At 37.0% G+C, this 14,568-nt stretch overlaps 3 protein-coding genes across 3 annotated transcripts in view; 1 reads left to right on the top strand and 2 right to left on the bottom strand.

The window, feature by feature from the left end:
* LOC109844957 (E3 ubiquitin-protein ligase At3g02290-like) lies at positions 1,446-7,647 on the top strand. Its single transcript, XM_020414144.1, has 5 exons — positions 1,446-1,630; positions 1,865-2,041; positions 4,637-5,060; positions 6,205-6,314; positions 7,412-7,647. The coding sequence occupies exons 2-5, from the start codon at positions 1,922-1,924 to the stop codon at positions 7,436-7,438; spliced, it is 681 nt and encodes a 226-aa protein (XP_020269733.1). The 5' UTR covers positions 1,446-1,630; positions 1,865-1,921; the 3' UTR covers positions 7,439-7,647.
* Positions 8,383-11,626, bottom strand: LOC109844958 (uncharacterized protein YwbO). The gene is made up of 8 exons (XM_020414145.1): positions 11,519-11,626; positions 10,209-10,341; positions 9,983-10,105; positions 9,852-9,895; positions 9,637-9,762; positions 9,072-9,156; positions 8,926-8,982; positions 8,383-8,805 (listed from the first exon to the last, which is right to left on the bottom strand). The coding sequence occupies exons 2-8, from the start codon at positions 10,326-10,328 to the stop codon at positions 8,713-8,715; spliced, it is 648 nt and encodes a 215-aa protein (XP_020269734.1). The 5' UTR covers positions 10,329-10,341; positions 11,519-11,626; the 3' UTR covers positions 8,383-8,712.
* The window catches only part of LOC109845154 (MADS-box transcription factor 14-like), a 28,913-nt gene continuing 27,084 nt past the window's right edge, over positions 12,740-14,568 (bottom strand). The window contains exons 7-9 of the mRNA XM_020414367.1: positions 13,922-13,963; positions 13,708-13,841; positions 12,740-13,122 (exon numbers count right to left, since the gene is read on the bottom strand). Coding sequence (XP_020269956.1) covers positions 13,014-13,122; positions 13,708-13,841; positions 13,922-13,963 — 285 coding nt within the window. The 3' untranslated portion in view covers positions 12,740-13,013. The remainder of the gene's footprint in view (positions 13,123-13,707; positions 13,842-13,921; positions 13,964-14,568) is intronic.

Here is a 14,568-nt window from a genome sequence, read left to right as displayed (position 1 = left end):
CCCAAAATTTACATATTTCAAAACTTTGTTATCCTTAAATTTACATCTTTTTAATTTGACGCCCTAGAGTTTACATGTTTGTTTAACTTTGATACCCAAAACTAAAAGTGGATGGTTTCTTCTCAAAACCGTCTAGGGATCGGTGGACCCCTTCCTTCACGGGTAACGTCGTGACGCGCATCTTCCACAAGAGAAAATTCGACTTGCTGTTAAATTTCTCCACCTAGAACATGGTCGTTGTCGTCTTGGTCGCCATAGTAGCTCTGATACCAATTGTTAGAGTATGCAAGCCGTGAAAGATAAAACTTAAACAATCAAGAAACCCCAAATCTACCAAACAATCAATACAAACAGCAAACAACAAGATTTAACATGGTTCTACGCAATCAAGATGATCCGTGTACGTCCACGGGGAGAAGGGGGAGATCTTATTTCTTTTGAGAATAGATTACAAGAGATTGAAACTACACACCCCTAACAATGGTGGAATATAGATGATATCTCTCTGTTTTCTTGTTGTTAAACCCATTGATTGATACAATATATATAGAGATTGATTTTGCTCAATCCTATTAGAACTCTAACTTGAATCCTAATTCGATTTCCCAATTCAATTAATTCATTCAACCCAATCCTAATTAGGATAATATAACTATTTCTAATTAGAGTCCAAATCCAATCATGCTTCTCAACTGATTTGAGTCATCACGAACTCAATAGTTATTGTATGAAATAAACATCAAATTCCTCATTTGGATATGTATATTTTTTGTTGTGGCGAATGTATTTTAAAACTAAAATCTAATGTTTGGTTAGCTGCAAAAGTCGTTAGATTGGCAATTTTTTGTAGTGGGTAATGCATATCCATTGCAATGAAGTGTTTGTTTATCTGAAAATGGAAAAATGTCAACAATTTTGGGGTAGATTTATGTAATTTGCTAACAGGGTTTTAGTTTTTTGGTTAATGCAAACTTTCAACATTTGTTGCGGCCATTTGGCCACAACAAATTCTACATCTTACTTGTACAAAAACTAAATCCAATTACCATAGCCAACTATCTTATCGTAAACCAAACACTATAAATATAAATTTTTACTATATTTACCGTTATAAGCCTATTTCATGTGAACCAAACAACCCCTATTACGTACTCCCACGCTCCAAATCCAATCCAATCACACCCTCCCATCCCTTATAAAAGAGCGCAAATACTAAAAATCTTCCTTAAGATTATCTCTTTTCCTAATCTAGTAACGAAGGGTCTTTTTCCTGGGCATTAGTCCCTTAAACCCTTCATAATTCGAATCAGTTCCTGAGCGAAATTTCCAATGTACGGGGAGTTGTTCAAGGACTAATATCGAAAAAAAAAGCATTTAATCAGCAGTAGCAGTAGTTAATATAAAGCACGACTGACCAGCGACTGCTAATAGAGCGCTAATTGTTGGTTGCAGAGGAATAAAAATAAAAATGTCATCGCATTCTTTTGTTCTCGCTGTGATCGCCACCAAATCTCTCCTATAAATATTTACTCCCCGCTCTTTCTCCCCCCTTTTCTAGCGATCTCGAGTGAATCCGCCCGATTTCTTCGCTCGATTCACTCACCCCCCCGCTGGATTTTCATTTCAAAAGGTTGTTTTTTTTTTCCGCCCCCTCCCCTCCTAAATTTTGCTCTCCTTCTCCTCCTTTTGTTTTTATTTGCTAGATCCTCAGACAGAGATCTTTTAGTGATTCTCCGTTAAGATATTTATCTGCGCGCACCTTCTCGATTCATAGAGCACATACAATCAAAAACCCTAGAAAAGCCCCTTCGACGTCGCGTTCGTCTGCTCAGCTAATCGATTCCGCTTGTTTTCTATTGAGTAGGTGGGGGGGATCACGAAAACCCTAGATAGGCTCTAGGGCGGTTCTTTTTTGGGGCGAATGGGTTGCGCCTTTAGCTGTTTTCATGCGGACGATGAGGACGATGATGACCATGACCGGCAAAGCCCTGAACCTCCGGTGTTGAGGAATTGCGTCTGCTCGGCGCTGACCCAGCAGTTGGTGAGCGTTCTATTTTCAGTATGAAATGTAGATTTTTTTGATGTTGTATAGAGAGGAATAAGAGGAGCGGCAGGGTAACCTTCTATTTCGGACCTTTGCTTGATTTAGAATATTTACCGCAAGCATGCAAATGCACGCGTCCTACGTATCTTAACCCGCATTTCATGCGACACCAAATTTGAAGGGGATGATCCTCAATGCCCGTCATTTCCAGTATGAAAGAACTGATTCTATTCTCACAGTGTTAGGCCATGCACATAGCATGAGTTCTTTGTTGCGCAACTGCATCTGTGTCGGGTGCGCCAACTGGTGCGCCAGGCGCTACACTTTCTCGGGTACATGTTGACTACTTACTCGTGTTTTCGCCAAAACGATACAGATCTTACTTTAGGACGCTTGTTTCCGTACTTCTTGGACACGTGTACCATACTTAAAGCACTTTTTTTTTTGCTCACATGACTTGTTTGATACATAAGGTACCTACTTTCAAGTATACACTAAAGATGGGGGGAAATTCTACTGGTTGGTACACGACTATGATAAGTGCAAATGTATAGCTAGTTATTTTGATTCAAAGTGAATATCTAAATATGTTTCGTTTCATGAAGTCATAGAATATATGGTAGGTAGGGGTGCAAATGGATCGGATACGGATCAGGTATGGTTCTTTTCATTTATGTATCCAGTTGCTAATCACGGATACAAATACGGATTTGAATACATATATGTCTCGATAAAAAAACATATCCATATATGCCGAAAGAATAAGGATATGAATCGGGTACAACAAAACATATATGGATACAAAATGAATATGAAAAAAAGAAATGTCATGCCTCGTATCCTGTATCCGTGGCATACTTGTGTCACATATCCGTGTCACGCTCGTGTCATGTGTTCATTTCCATTCCACTTAGGGTCGGTTAATATTAAATGGATTATACAGAAGGTCCCCATAGAGTTTGAACATATTTTGGTTCTAGGTTGTGTAGATCACTTTGTCTAAGATTGCCTGAGCCACTTTCTTTACGGTTGTCATTATGCATAATATTGGCAATTAAAACTTATCGGGAAACTCTGTCTGTTTTTAGGAGGTTTCTCCTTTGAGCCAGTATATGTCCCAAGTCATACTATGACTGTCACCTCCTCCCCCTCTACATTGTGTGGATTAGTGGATATAGAAGAAGAGCATGCTTTACCACAGATATCATCAAAAGTTTTTAAACTCATTTGTCCATCCAATTATTAAATTAATAGCACATTCATACCTATGTGAGTAATTGTTCCTCTAACGGTCGGATCTTGGATGAAAAGTTGCACATTATTAACATTTTTAGTTTATGCTTCAAATATAGTTGATTATAGTATAGGGTAGAAGTTTTGCTAATGAGTTGGATGGCTCTCAGAGGATGGGGATTTGGAGTCTCAGCTTGCCATCCTGAAAATGGACATCAGCAAATATTAGTGTAGTTCAATCAAAATGTTTTTTGTTTTTGTCTTTCAATTGTTACCTTAGTCATCTCCTCATACTCAGACACACAAATGCACACTACACACGCACATTCACTGCTTATCATTGAGCATTTGCTAATCTCAGTCATGTCTAAACTCTTTTAGACTCTCTTGGTATTTTAGAAGATTTTGTCGGTTGCGACTAGCTCCTTTAGTTACAAGAGCACAGGGAGATAGACTGTCTTGCCTTCTGATAATCTTGTAGGTTTTATTGCATCCCCTGTTTAACCCAGAGTTTCCTTAACAGCGCATTGACATTGATAGTTGTTGTTTAATTGACAATGAAGCTATAATTACTTAATCTATCATTGCTTCACATAATCTTCTCAATTTAGAATTGTTTTTCCCTATTGATCTATATTACTGAGAAGATATAAGTGGTGATGGTGATTCTATCACGGGTCACGAACCAATTGTGAATTAACCCCTTTTTCCCTGTTAAGTTATGCATGGATGGCCTCAAACCTCTTTTTTGTCATTGCTTGTCCTGAAGGTTCAGCTTTCAGCTCCTTAAAATATAGAAGCTAATATGTCTATTTAAGTATAACTTGCGCTTTAATATCAGTGGTCAGGTTTCCAAAACAGAACATAGTTTTTTTTATTGGTTAAAGAATTTATGACTTTCTAGGTAGGAGAGCTTTTTTCCTTGATGCTTTTAAAAACTGCTACTTTGATCACAGATTAAAGATTTTGGAAAATCTTCAAACTTGCACGTAATCATGCATAGTTGAAATTGTCTGTTGCGACCATTTATTTTCTACTGATAATGGTGTGAGGTAGTTGCTCTACAATCCTTAGCTTTTTGTTATTGTTTGCGATTGTTTTACAGTTATATATAACTAATTTAAATGCCTTTATATATAACTAATATAAATGTCTTCTGTTCTTGTTATGATAACGGTGTTTTGTTTCTTATATATGATTTAAAGGTTTCATAATTCTTTTAATATGTTATGGTTTGGAAAAGAAAAGAAAATTTTACAAAATCTATGTACTTTGAAAATGATTTTCAGTAACAGGTGTATTTATAGTTTGTTGAAAATTATACTACAACTGCCAATGCATTTCTCTCTATTTTTGCAGTATTATGTGCTGTTCCAGAGAGCGTATGTGAGTGATACCTCTTCATCTGTGCAAGAGACAACTTCACGATCTGGTGTAGCTGAAGATAGGTCTATATCAGATTCATATCGTCCTCCTCCGAGGCCTTTAGCTTATGATGATCCTAGATGCTCCAGGTCAAACTGTCAGCACACAGGGCTCATATCAAGGGGTGAAAAGGCTTCAAGCCATGTACATGAGGAAACTGAAAGACTCCGGGGAAGAAACAGTACCACTGAATATTTAGGCATTGGAAACAAGCTGAATGCGTCTGATAATGACAAGCTCTCCAAATTATGTCTTTCTGAGTCCTCTCTGAAGTTCCCATCCCAGGAAGTTACTAGTGGAGCCATGTACATCTTTTCGTCATCTGAAGATGAAGATGTGTGTCCAACATGCCTTGAAGGTATACTACCAAAATTGTTTTTTATCTTTTTATCAGTTTGTTGGGTTCAGGTTTGAACAGTATCCTGCATCGAGCATCTAGAGGGACACTAGCCTTATTTTCTATGTTTCATCACTTTTCTAGGTTAGACAGGCAATGTGTATAATGATAACGACTACTTTGAAAACATGACATGAGAAAGTACCATGTACTCTACAAAAGTATGAGAGTGCTTAGCAAACTTAACAGTTATTGCAAGCGTTGTATTGATGTTAGAAACAAACACTAGGAAATTGTATACTGTTGGTGTCTTATCTGCAGTCAAGATTTTTTCATATTTTTGTGTATCCATGTCAGTTATGGCTATTTCCTTACATGTAAGCTCATGGCTTTGATTTACTAATATTCCCCGCACATGCTGTGCAGGTTCCGGAAAAAAAATACTTCATGAAAATTAATAGTGAAATACAATTAAGAACATTAAATAACTATTAACTGAAATTATATACTTCCTGAAGAAATTAGTTTTTTAGGGGTTTTTCCTAGAAGCCACCTTAAAAATAGGGTAATTGTATGGAAACAACCTTTCATTTTCAATTTATACGTAAACCACCTTTAAAGTGTCCTTTTTTTTAGCAATCAACCACCTCTCAATCAAAATTTTACTAGAAAAAAAAAGCTTAAAAAAGTTTAAGTTCAAGGTATGTGAGTTGTAGTCTAACTAGATCTAAACACTAAATGAGTCAACTTTAAAGGTAGCTGATTGCAACAAAAATCTACTTTAAAGGTAGTTTATGTATAAATTGAAAACGAAAGGAAATTTTCTTATAATTAACCAATTTTAAGGTGGTTACTAGGAAAAAGCCCTTTTTTTTTATTTAAACAGAGCAATATAGAGCAAATATTAGTTCCACACTTCCACAAAACAGAGCAATTGTACAGCAGATTGCTTTTGACATTTCCTATACTATGAAAGACATCATGCCTCATGCCTAACGATTTCTACAAAGTAACTTTACCAATCAGTATCAATTAGAATCTATTTACAATTAGTATGTTATATGCTGAAGTTAGGCTGCCTTTGTCAAACAAAAAATTGATCTGTTATTTGTTACCATCAATTTGAGCTTAATCTGGCAGTGATCTCAGCTGATTTGGATTGCAGAGTATACTGTGGAAAACCCAAGAATAATGATGCAGTGCTCTCACCACTTCCACCTGAGTTGCATATATGAGTGGATGGAAAGAAGTGAAGCATGTCCTGTCTGTGGGAAGGTAAACTGGTTTATCCTATCTGTTTCCGTTATATGCTTTGATTCTTTTCAGTTCTACTGTCACTTTTCATTAAGTCTGTGATATGGTTATATTGATTTTTCCCCAATCATAAGTGAGACATACAGTAGATCCAAAACTAACAGGAGAGGTTTGTGAAAATTAGGTCATAGTTGCATGTAATGAAGTGTTATTGGACTTCTAATATATATCTTACAACAAGCCACGTGGTTTTGCCATTTTGACACCTCTCATGGATTTTTATCATTAATCTTGTTACTTTTTTTTATAATCTAGACCTTTTTCCTTGCATTTCAACAAAATAAAAACCTAGGTTAACTCTAGAGTGGAAAAAATAAAACTACTACATTTTTGTTGCTGATAGCTGAGCTGTCTAATGGCCTCATCTTCTCTGTTAAAATGTCTTGTATATTTAGAATGGTGAATTGTACCCTCTTGCACTTCAAGGATATAAGGAGCTTCCAACTTTCTTATTTGTGTTCAGAAATTCAAGTCATTTGGATTTGGTAGTCCCTTGCGATGCTAATTCATTCAGATGATATAATACTTTGATTCTAGCAATTTCTTTCTTTTTTTATTCCTTTCATGCATTGACAAGTCAGTATACCGTCTATTCCAAAAATCTGAAGGAATAGAGAAAGTGACAAAGGTAACCGTCCCCTCTTTGACGAGTTTGAATGAAAAATTCTCATGGCAGACTTGAAGGCTGAGGTAAGATAGGCCATTGCAATTCAGTAATACCAGTATAATTTAAGTGGTTTTATGAGAAGAAAACTACACCTGTTATCCAAATTATAGCTTTTGCTCTTATTAATTTCGGTGCCTAGGCTTCTTGTAATACGACTCCGGCTAAACAGAAAACATGTAACAGTAAACTTTCACTCATAAGTCATAACTTAGCTGTTTTATTTTGTGTGTTCTCTTACTAATTTACTGAAGGTAATAGAATCATGCTATTATTTCTGTTTGAGAGGAACACTTGAGATTTTTCTCTCTGCTGTCCTTTATCTTCCTATTATCTTTTTATTGTCATCGACCGTGCTATTCTTTTAATGTACGTAACCTTTTGCTGCTTACAGGTTATGCTGTTCAGTGAAACAAATTGATGGCATTCCAAGAACAAATCTTTCTGGAGCGCTTGGTGATTAACTATAATATACATAATTTTTCTGTAAATAATTTGGTTTATGCAGAATATGTAACAGAAAAATTACTTACCCAGACTGTAAATTTAAATTCACCAGCCTTCTGTTGGGTGTTTTTCTTCTTCTTGTGCTCATTTATTTGAGCTATGAAAAAACATTTGGGTCTTTAATCTCTTCTGGCCCCTACATATATATAGCTACTGGAGTGATTCATAATGTTGGTAGCGTCCTTGTAAGATGCGTCTCTGAGTATTTGAACTTAAATCGATTCAGTTGAACTTCATCCTGAAAATTGTTTTAACAAGACCCTTTCGTATCTAATTTGCGGCTGTCATGGAGTCGAAGTGTCGCACAGAAGAATAGAGCGTGATCCTAAGTGGCAACAAGTATCATGAATTTCAGTACCAGCAACGTTACCAGCCTGAAAACAGCCTGTTGTGATTTTCTCTGCACCATGGATTATTCTGCTGGACGTTATTACAGGTCTCAACATAATGTGTTTTGCTGACGGTAAGCACGCTTTCGCTCAAATGATGAAAGCCTCGAGAAGAGCTGGAGCAAAGTTAAAGCTAGTTTTCTTTCTTCCCAGCTTCTTAATTTTATTTATTTGTTTCTTTAAGATTAAGATGTGCACCTAGTTATACCTCTGTTTTCAGGGTTTGAGCCTGCGATCGTCAGTGATGCTCCAAGAAAAGAGTCGAGCGGATGTACATGTACAGTACGTAAATCGTCAGACGTTTTCTGTTTGAAAATCAGTTTTTGTGGAAAGCTTAAATCAATTCACAAACACCTCTCGTAGAAATGTGGATTAACCCGCACCTCTGTTGTTGTTGAACTGTTAGTTTCGCAACTTTTTTCTGGCAACAGAACTCGGTTATGTATCATAGTGATGAAGTAAATGCTGTATTCGCATGTAATAGCTCGAGCAAGATGCCTGAGGCTACAAATACATTATATAGATAAGAGCGATTTTATTCATTTACACACACGCGGATAGCGTACAAGCAAGCAAACAGACGCATTAAACGCGAATAGGTCACATATGACTTTAACAATTCATGCATGGAAACACAGCGGACGTCAACGGTGGTGGTGTGAGGAGAGATAAACGCAACGAGGCAAGGGCACGGTCTAGTGAATTTATTCATGCATAAAGAGGAAAGGGATTAAAAGTGAGGCCCCAAAGTTTGCCATAGCACACTGCTTGTTCATTTAACAATCACTGAGAAGAACGCTCAGGCAGCATTGGTGTCATTTGCAACTGCTTGAAATGCTCGCAGGAAAACCTCGGGAGGTTGGCCCCCGCTGAGCCCATGCTTCCCATTAATCTGGAGGAGGAAAAAAAAGAGAGAGGAGGAAGTTGGGGAGAAGAAAATATAAACATTAAAGCTAAACAAATGGCACCATAATGCTCAGTGAATCTAGATGGTATATGAAACCTCTCATACCACAAAATATGGGACTCCTGAGATGCGTGAAGAGTACTTCTCAAATTCTTCATTAACCTTTACAAAACAAATCAATCCATTAAATATGCCAATAGGAAAATAGAAAGGAATGGCTTAAAGAGCTAAATAAATAAAATAAAATAAACCTCCTTAAGACCCCTGTTAGGATCTTCAAGAAACTCTGCTGCCCCCTCTACGCCGGCCTTTTCAGCAGCATCCAACAGGACTTGCCTGCATCAAAAAGCAACAGTTTTGATGACTGTTCCCTCTACAACTAGGCAACACTCTCCACATTTGACGTTATTAGTTTGTCTAGCATCTCAGCATCTTGATCAAGATTATATATGGTACAACAATCATGCATTAGATTTTTTTTTTGAGAGAACAAAATCTTTAACTAAAATTAAGAGATACTTTTACCTTTTATTATTATCGATGTATGAATTAATCCGGTCATATGTAAAATGTCTTAGAAGAGCGTTAATAATACCATGACCTGATATTAAGGTTGAGCATCACAGCATGGTGTCAGGCCACTAGACAGATAGAGGCAACACTAAAATCCAAACTGTTCATCAATTGGTTTATTATAAAAAAAACTGCCTTTTTAAATAGGGAAACAAACTAATCAAGGCAGAGTGAGGCAGCTAACCGTTCATATTTGTATATAATCATGACCACTACTTCTCAACTTCATAAAAATTTACTCACCGGTCACCTATATACTTTCCCTGACAAAAGTAGTTGAGAAACAACTCATCTACGAGAGCGTTTTGCTTGTCATAACCTTGCTTTGCAGCAAAAGTAATGAGCCTATGACTGTCTAAAGTACTCCCCCTGCAATAAGTAGGATATTCAACATTACTTACGGACTTGCCTTGTACATGTGCATGCTATGTCCTAAAGATATATGCAATAAAACTTACGTCAGTCCAGAAGTGTCATATTCAAATCCAAGGCTCCGGAATATCTGGAAAAGTTACGCAGGGTAAGTAAATCTACTGGCATGATTCTCATAAAATTCATTGTCACGTAAACCAATAGTTTAGGGAAGAACCTCTGTCATTCGAAGTGCCATCCGATCAAATTGGCCAGCTCCAAATTTCTTATAGTAGAACTCCAATTTTTTAATACCTTCCTTCGGTGCAGAAGGTTCAAGAAAGAATGGATGCCATCTCACCTACCAAATGGAGCAAAAGAAGAGCAAGTAATTGAATATTGTGATTGAAGGAGGAACGGGAAGGTTCAGAACTGTGACAAATTTAGGCCCAGAAGAGAATTACCTCAAAATCAAATTGGTCTTTTGAAATATCAATAGCCTTTTCGAGGTTCTTCTTACCCACAAAACACCATGGGCAGACGGTGTCTGAGCTAATATCAATTTGTACATGCTTCTTTGTCATGGGTGTTATGTATCTGCAAGAGCTCAGAATGTCATCATAATATCTTTGTTAAAAAAAGTGACTTCAGATATCTGCAAGTTCTAACACCATCTCAGTTTCTCCTCATTGGTAAGAATGTAGACGCATTACATGATGGCAAGAGTTCCATCACTGAATGAGTGATCCACACATAAGTGAGCCTTAATCTTGTGAGCAATCTCGTGTCGGTAGCAATTGCATAAGGTGGCATATTAAACCTTAAAGAATACCCACACACACACGCACACGCACATACATGTACACACACTTATACTTTAAGGTTTAAACATACAGATGATCCATTTTTTATTCACGAGGAAAAACCAAATTTGTATCTCATGCCCTGCCTTCTAAGTGTCTCTCTCTTGAAATATAAGGTAAACGCCACCAACGGGCTTCACAAAATAGACAGACAAATTAATGAACTCAGTAAAAACAGTGTAGCTAGCAATCAATGGATCAACTGAGATGAGCGTGGGATGACCGATGCTCGTAGTTAGTGATGTTTCCAAACTACAGATAATACCTGTGGAAGGCATACCTCTCTAACAGAGTAACATTGTGAGTGGCTATTTGAGGACTCGGCATTGACAAAGGAATCACTTTCCTAACTGCGGTGTCGCCTGCCGAGGACATATCCTAGTGCTATGCTTTTGCCCAAGACTAAATATGTTGATCTAAAACCTAATAAAGTTGGGATTGTTCAGAGTTTCTATTATTGACGTTTAACCGTCCCTAGTAGCCCTGCTCCCATCGGTTTAGCCTTCTTCCATGAGGTGAAGTTGGAATAGATAACACAACATTGAGCTCAATTTTGAATAGAATTAAAATTGCAGAAAAGCACCATTACTCAAATTCCAGTTTGAAGCTTTAATTACCATGCTTGTGGTTCTCTAGCCAATTCAAGCATCTTAAATCTACACACACATATACACAAATTTCTAATTTTTTTTTTGGTTGGGTCTTCAGGAAAGATTACGCAGAATTTCGTTCTTCTTTCAAATCCCTAAACAACAACCAAAACTAATTCTCTATCTTACCCATCTCAATTTTTTCCATCTTTGACCCCCCCAAAAAAATACATAAAATATGGAGATAAATTCAAAATGAGCAGAATCAATAGACAAATTAATTGGAATTAAGAATTTCGGGAAGAAGGCTGAAGATCGAACCTCAGATTTCTGTAAAGAAAAATAAAGGAGAGAGCTTTCTGCGTTCCCACTGACGTTCTCGAGTCAAATTTTTGGAGCAAAGAAGTCGGTATTTATAATAAAACAAATATGAAAATAAATCAATAAAGGAAATAAACAAACAAAGGCGGGGTTGGTGGTGAGAATTTGTCAGCAGGACAAATTTTCAAAACAGCCTTCTTTGGACTTTTAATACCAAAAAAAGACACATTTTCAACTTATTTTCAGAAACCGACCTGGTTTCAGCCTCAGCGCTGAAACCAGGTTCGTTTCTGAAAAAAAAATCCGAAGCTTCACGGAAGTTGAACTCCCGTGAAGTTTAGTAAGCTTTACTAAACTTCACGGGAGTTCAACTACCGTGAAGTTTCATAGTTCAAAAAAAAAAATTGGTAAGCTTTACTAAACTTCACGGGAGTTCAACTACCGTGAAGTTTCATAGTTCAAAAAAAAAAATTGAACTATGAAACTTCACGGGAGTTGAACCCCCGTGAAGTTTAGTAAAGCTTACTAAACTTCACAGGAATTCAACTCCCGTGAAGTTTTGAATTTTTTTTTCTTCAAAAACCGATCTGGTTTCAGCGCTGAGGCTAAAACCAGGTCGGTTTCTGAAAATAAGTTGAAAACGGATCTTTTTTTGAGATTAAAAGTATAAACAAAGATTGTTTTGAAAATTCCTCCTTTGTCCGCATGGAGAAGACTGTGGACTATATAAATAGATTTGGTCTTTATAATTAATTGTATATTTGTCTCTACTTTAAAAAATTGGATTAGAATTTTCTACAAAGGAAAAATACCATTAAGGCTATATTTCCCTGTTACGACGCTCGCATACATACGATGCGTGTATTCCAAATTGAGGTTTTTTCAACGTCCTCCCTTACATCTTTAGTATTATAAAATTAATCCCTCAAATCATTATAGTTGATATTAGACCCCCCCCGGGTTTTATAACTTTCTATTGCTGCCCTTGACCGGAGGAACCAGTTTGAAGCAAGTTATAAGAGTAGGGTAAATTTGAAACATCTTAAAAGAATAGAAGACCTAATAGTAATTTAGATGGTTTGAGCGACTAATTATCGTTTTGTACTTGTATAATCTACACGGTTCAACCGAACCTTCAATGTACATATATTCATCACGGAAGTACTATGATGCAGATATAATACAAACATTAGATCTGATCGTCTGTGCTTTTTATGTACGTAAGAAAAGGGTAATATTATTACGCGCAGAAAATACTTTCACCCCCAACAGTTCTAGCAGTCAAACCGAATGAGAAAAGCATTACAGGATAAAATTACATTTGAACTCAAATCCCAGAACATTTTTGTCAGAGATTGAGGCACACACACCAGTGATACATATAACACAATTTATTTACACGAATTGTGGAAACTGCCGTGCTTTCTTGTGTTACAGCTAACACCATATATTTTTTTTATGACTGTTAGAAAAATGCTGTTTCTCTGAGGAAGTTCTAACCGTTCAAATGGCGAACCATCCATGGAGGCAGCAAGCTGCTGCCTAATCGCACTTGAGGATGGGCTGCTTCCTCGTCTTCCTCATTATTTCGTGCCTGGTACGTACTGCATCAAATGGATGAACACGGCTCTGAGTTAACATTATCGGCTCTATATGTCATGACAAATCCCCATGACAGACAAAAAACCACCACGCATGCACAAAAGAAATCGAGAAAGAAAAACACAGAGATACAATTACTGGAGGTATGTTGGCTTTCCTTAACAAACCAAGGGGAATACAGAACTGATGAAGACCTCTCAGCTACTTACCCAAATACACCCTACTCTCACATATAGCCTGTCTAAGAAAACTCCAGGAGTTGTAGAGAAATTAAACAAGAGTAGAACACAATGTACAGAGCTACAAGAAGGGCTATTCATAGGACACATTGATCCAAAATATAGACCAAGCAGGAGTCCCATTTGACTCAGGATCCGAACTCTAGTAAGAATAGTTATTTGAGTCATCCAATAACAATGTATAGTTATCGTAGCAGCAAGTTCCTTTTCATTTTATAGTAACACGGGAAACTGTCTGGAAAGTTTTATGTACGGGAAACTGTCTGGAAAGTTTTATGTATATATGTGATCACACGCAAGTAAGTGTAAAATTTCGTAAGATGAGACTAGTGTTAAGTTAGAGGATACCCCATGTTGAGAGTTGGAAGATTTTCAGGTATCAGGAAAGAGGAAGGTGAGGAGGAGCTTGTCTGCTGCTGGTTTTGCTGCTGCTCCCAGTGTGCTTGTTGAGCCTGAGCTTTGGCCTTGGACTTTTCTAAGAACTGCAAACAAAAATAGATGTTCTATTACAAACTGTAACTTTAAAGACAATGGTAGAAGGGCGACTAATCATGCTAATTACCTCTTTCTCCAGCGCTTTGTTCTGATCCCGCAGTGATTTCTCCTGTACATTGCAACCCAAGAGTCAAGAGCGATAACTAAGATGATGAAAACTTTGCTGTGCGGTTTGGTATTTCTATCTTCACTTAGAGCTGTATAATTACATCAAAACAGGGGCAATATATTATATATCACAACCCGTTGATGCCAGATTAGGTAGACGACTCGTTAAGAATTTCCCAGATGCTAAGTACACACTGTAAATTTAACTATGACAAAGAGTTAGCTTCATGTCTGCAATCTTAACATTCACGATGAAGACCTCTAGCCGATACATTCTGTTGTGATGTCAGATGCCAGAAAATAAGCATTCGTCAACTCTTGACACATATACCTTCTAGATGAATTGAAATATCATCCAAAATCATGCGAGCCTCATTAATTTATGTACTATATCTTCCAAGCCTATAATGGTATCGTCAGCTGAGCCTCTACAAAAATTCTGCACAAAATCTCTACCATCTCTCTGAAAATATAGATAATCAAATGAATTTAAGCCATAGAATTCCAGAGGCGCAAATAACAATTTCTTTATTTTCTCTTGGACTTCTCCACAAAGACACCTCACGATAACCTAGGTAACTCCCTACTATCTCCATATAAGCCGTG

The sequence above is a fragment of the Asparagus officinalis genome, chromosome 6 (genome assembly GCF_001876935.1).
Source record: "Asparagus officinalis chromosome 6, Aspof.V1, whole genome shotgun sequence".
Lineage (NCBI taxonomy): Eukaryota > Viridiplantae > Streptophyta > Magnoliopsida > Asparagales > Asparagaceae > Asparagus > Asparagus officinalis.
Note: the sequence above shows the minus strand (reverse complement) of the source record. Positions and strands in the feature narration are given on the sequence as shown.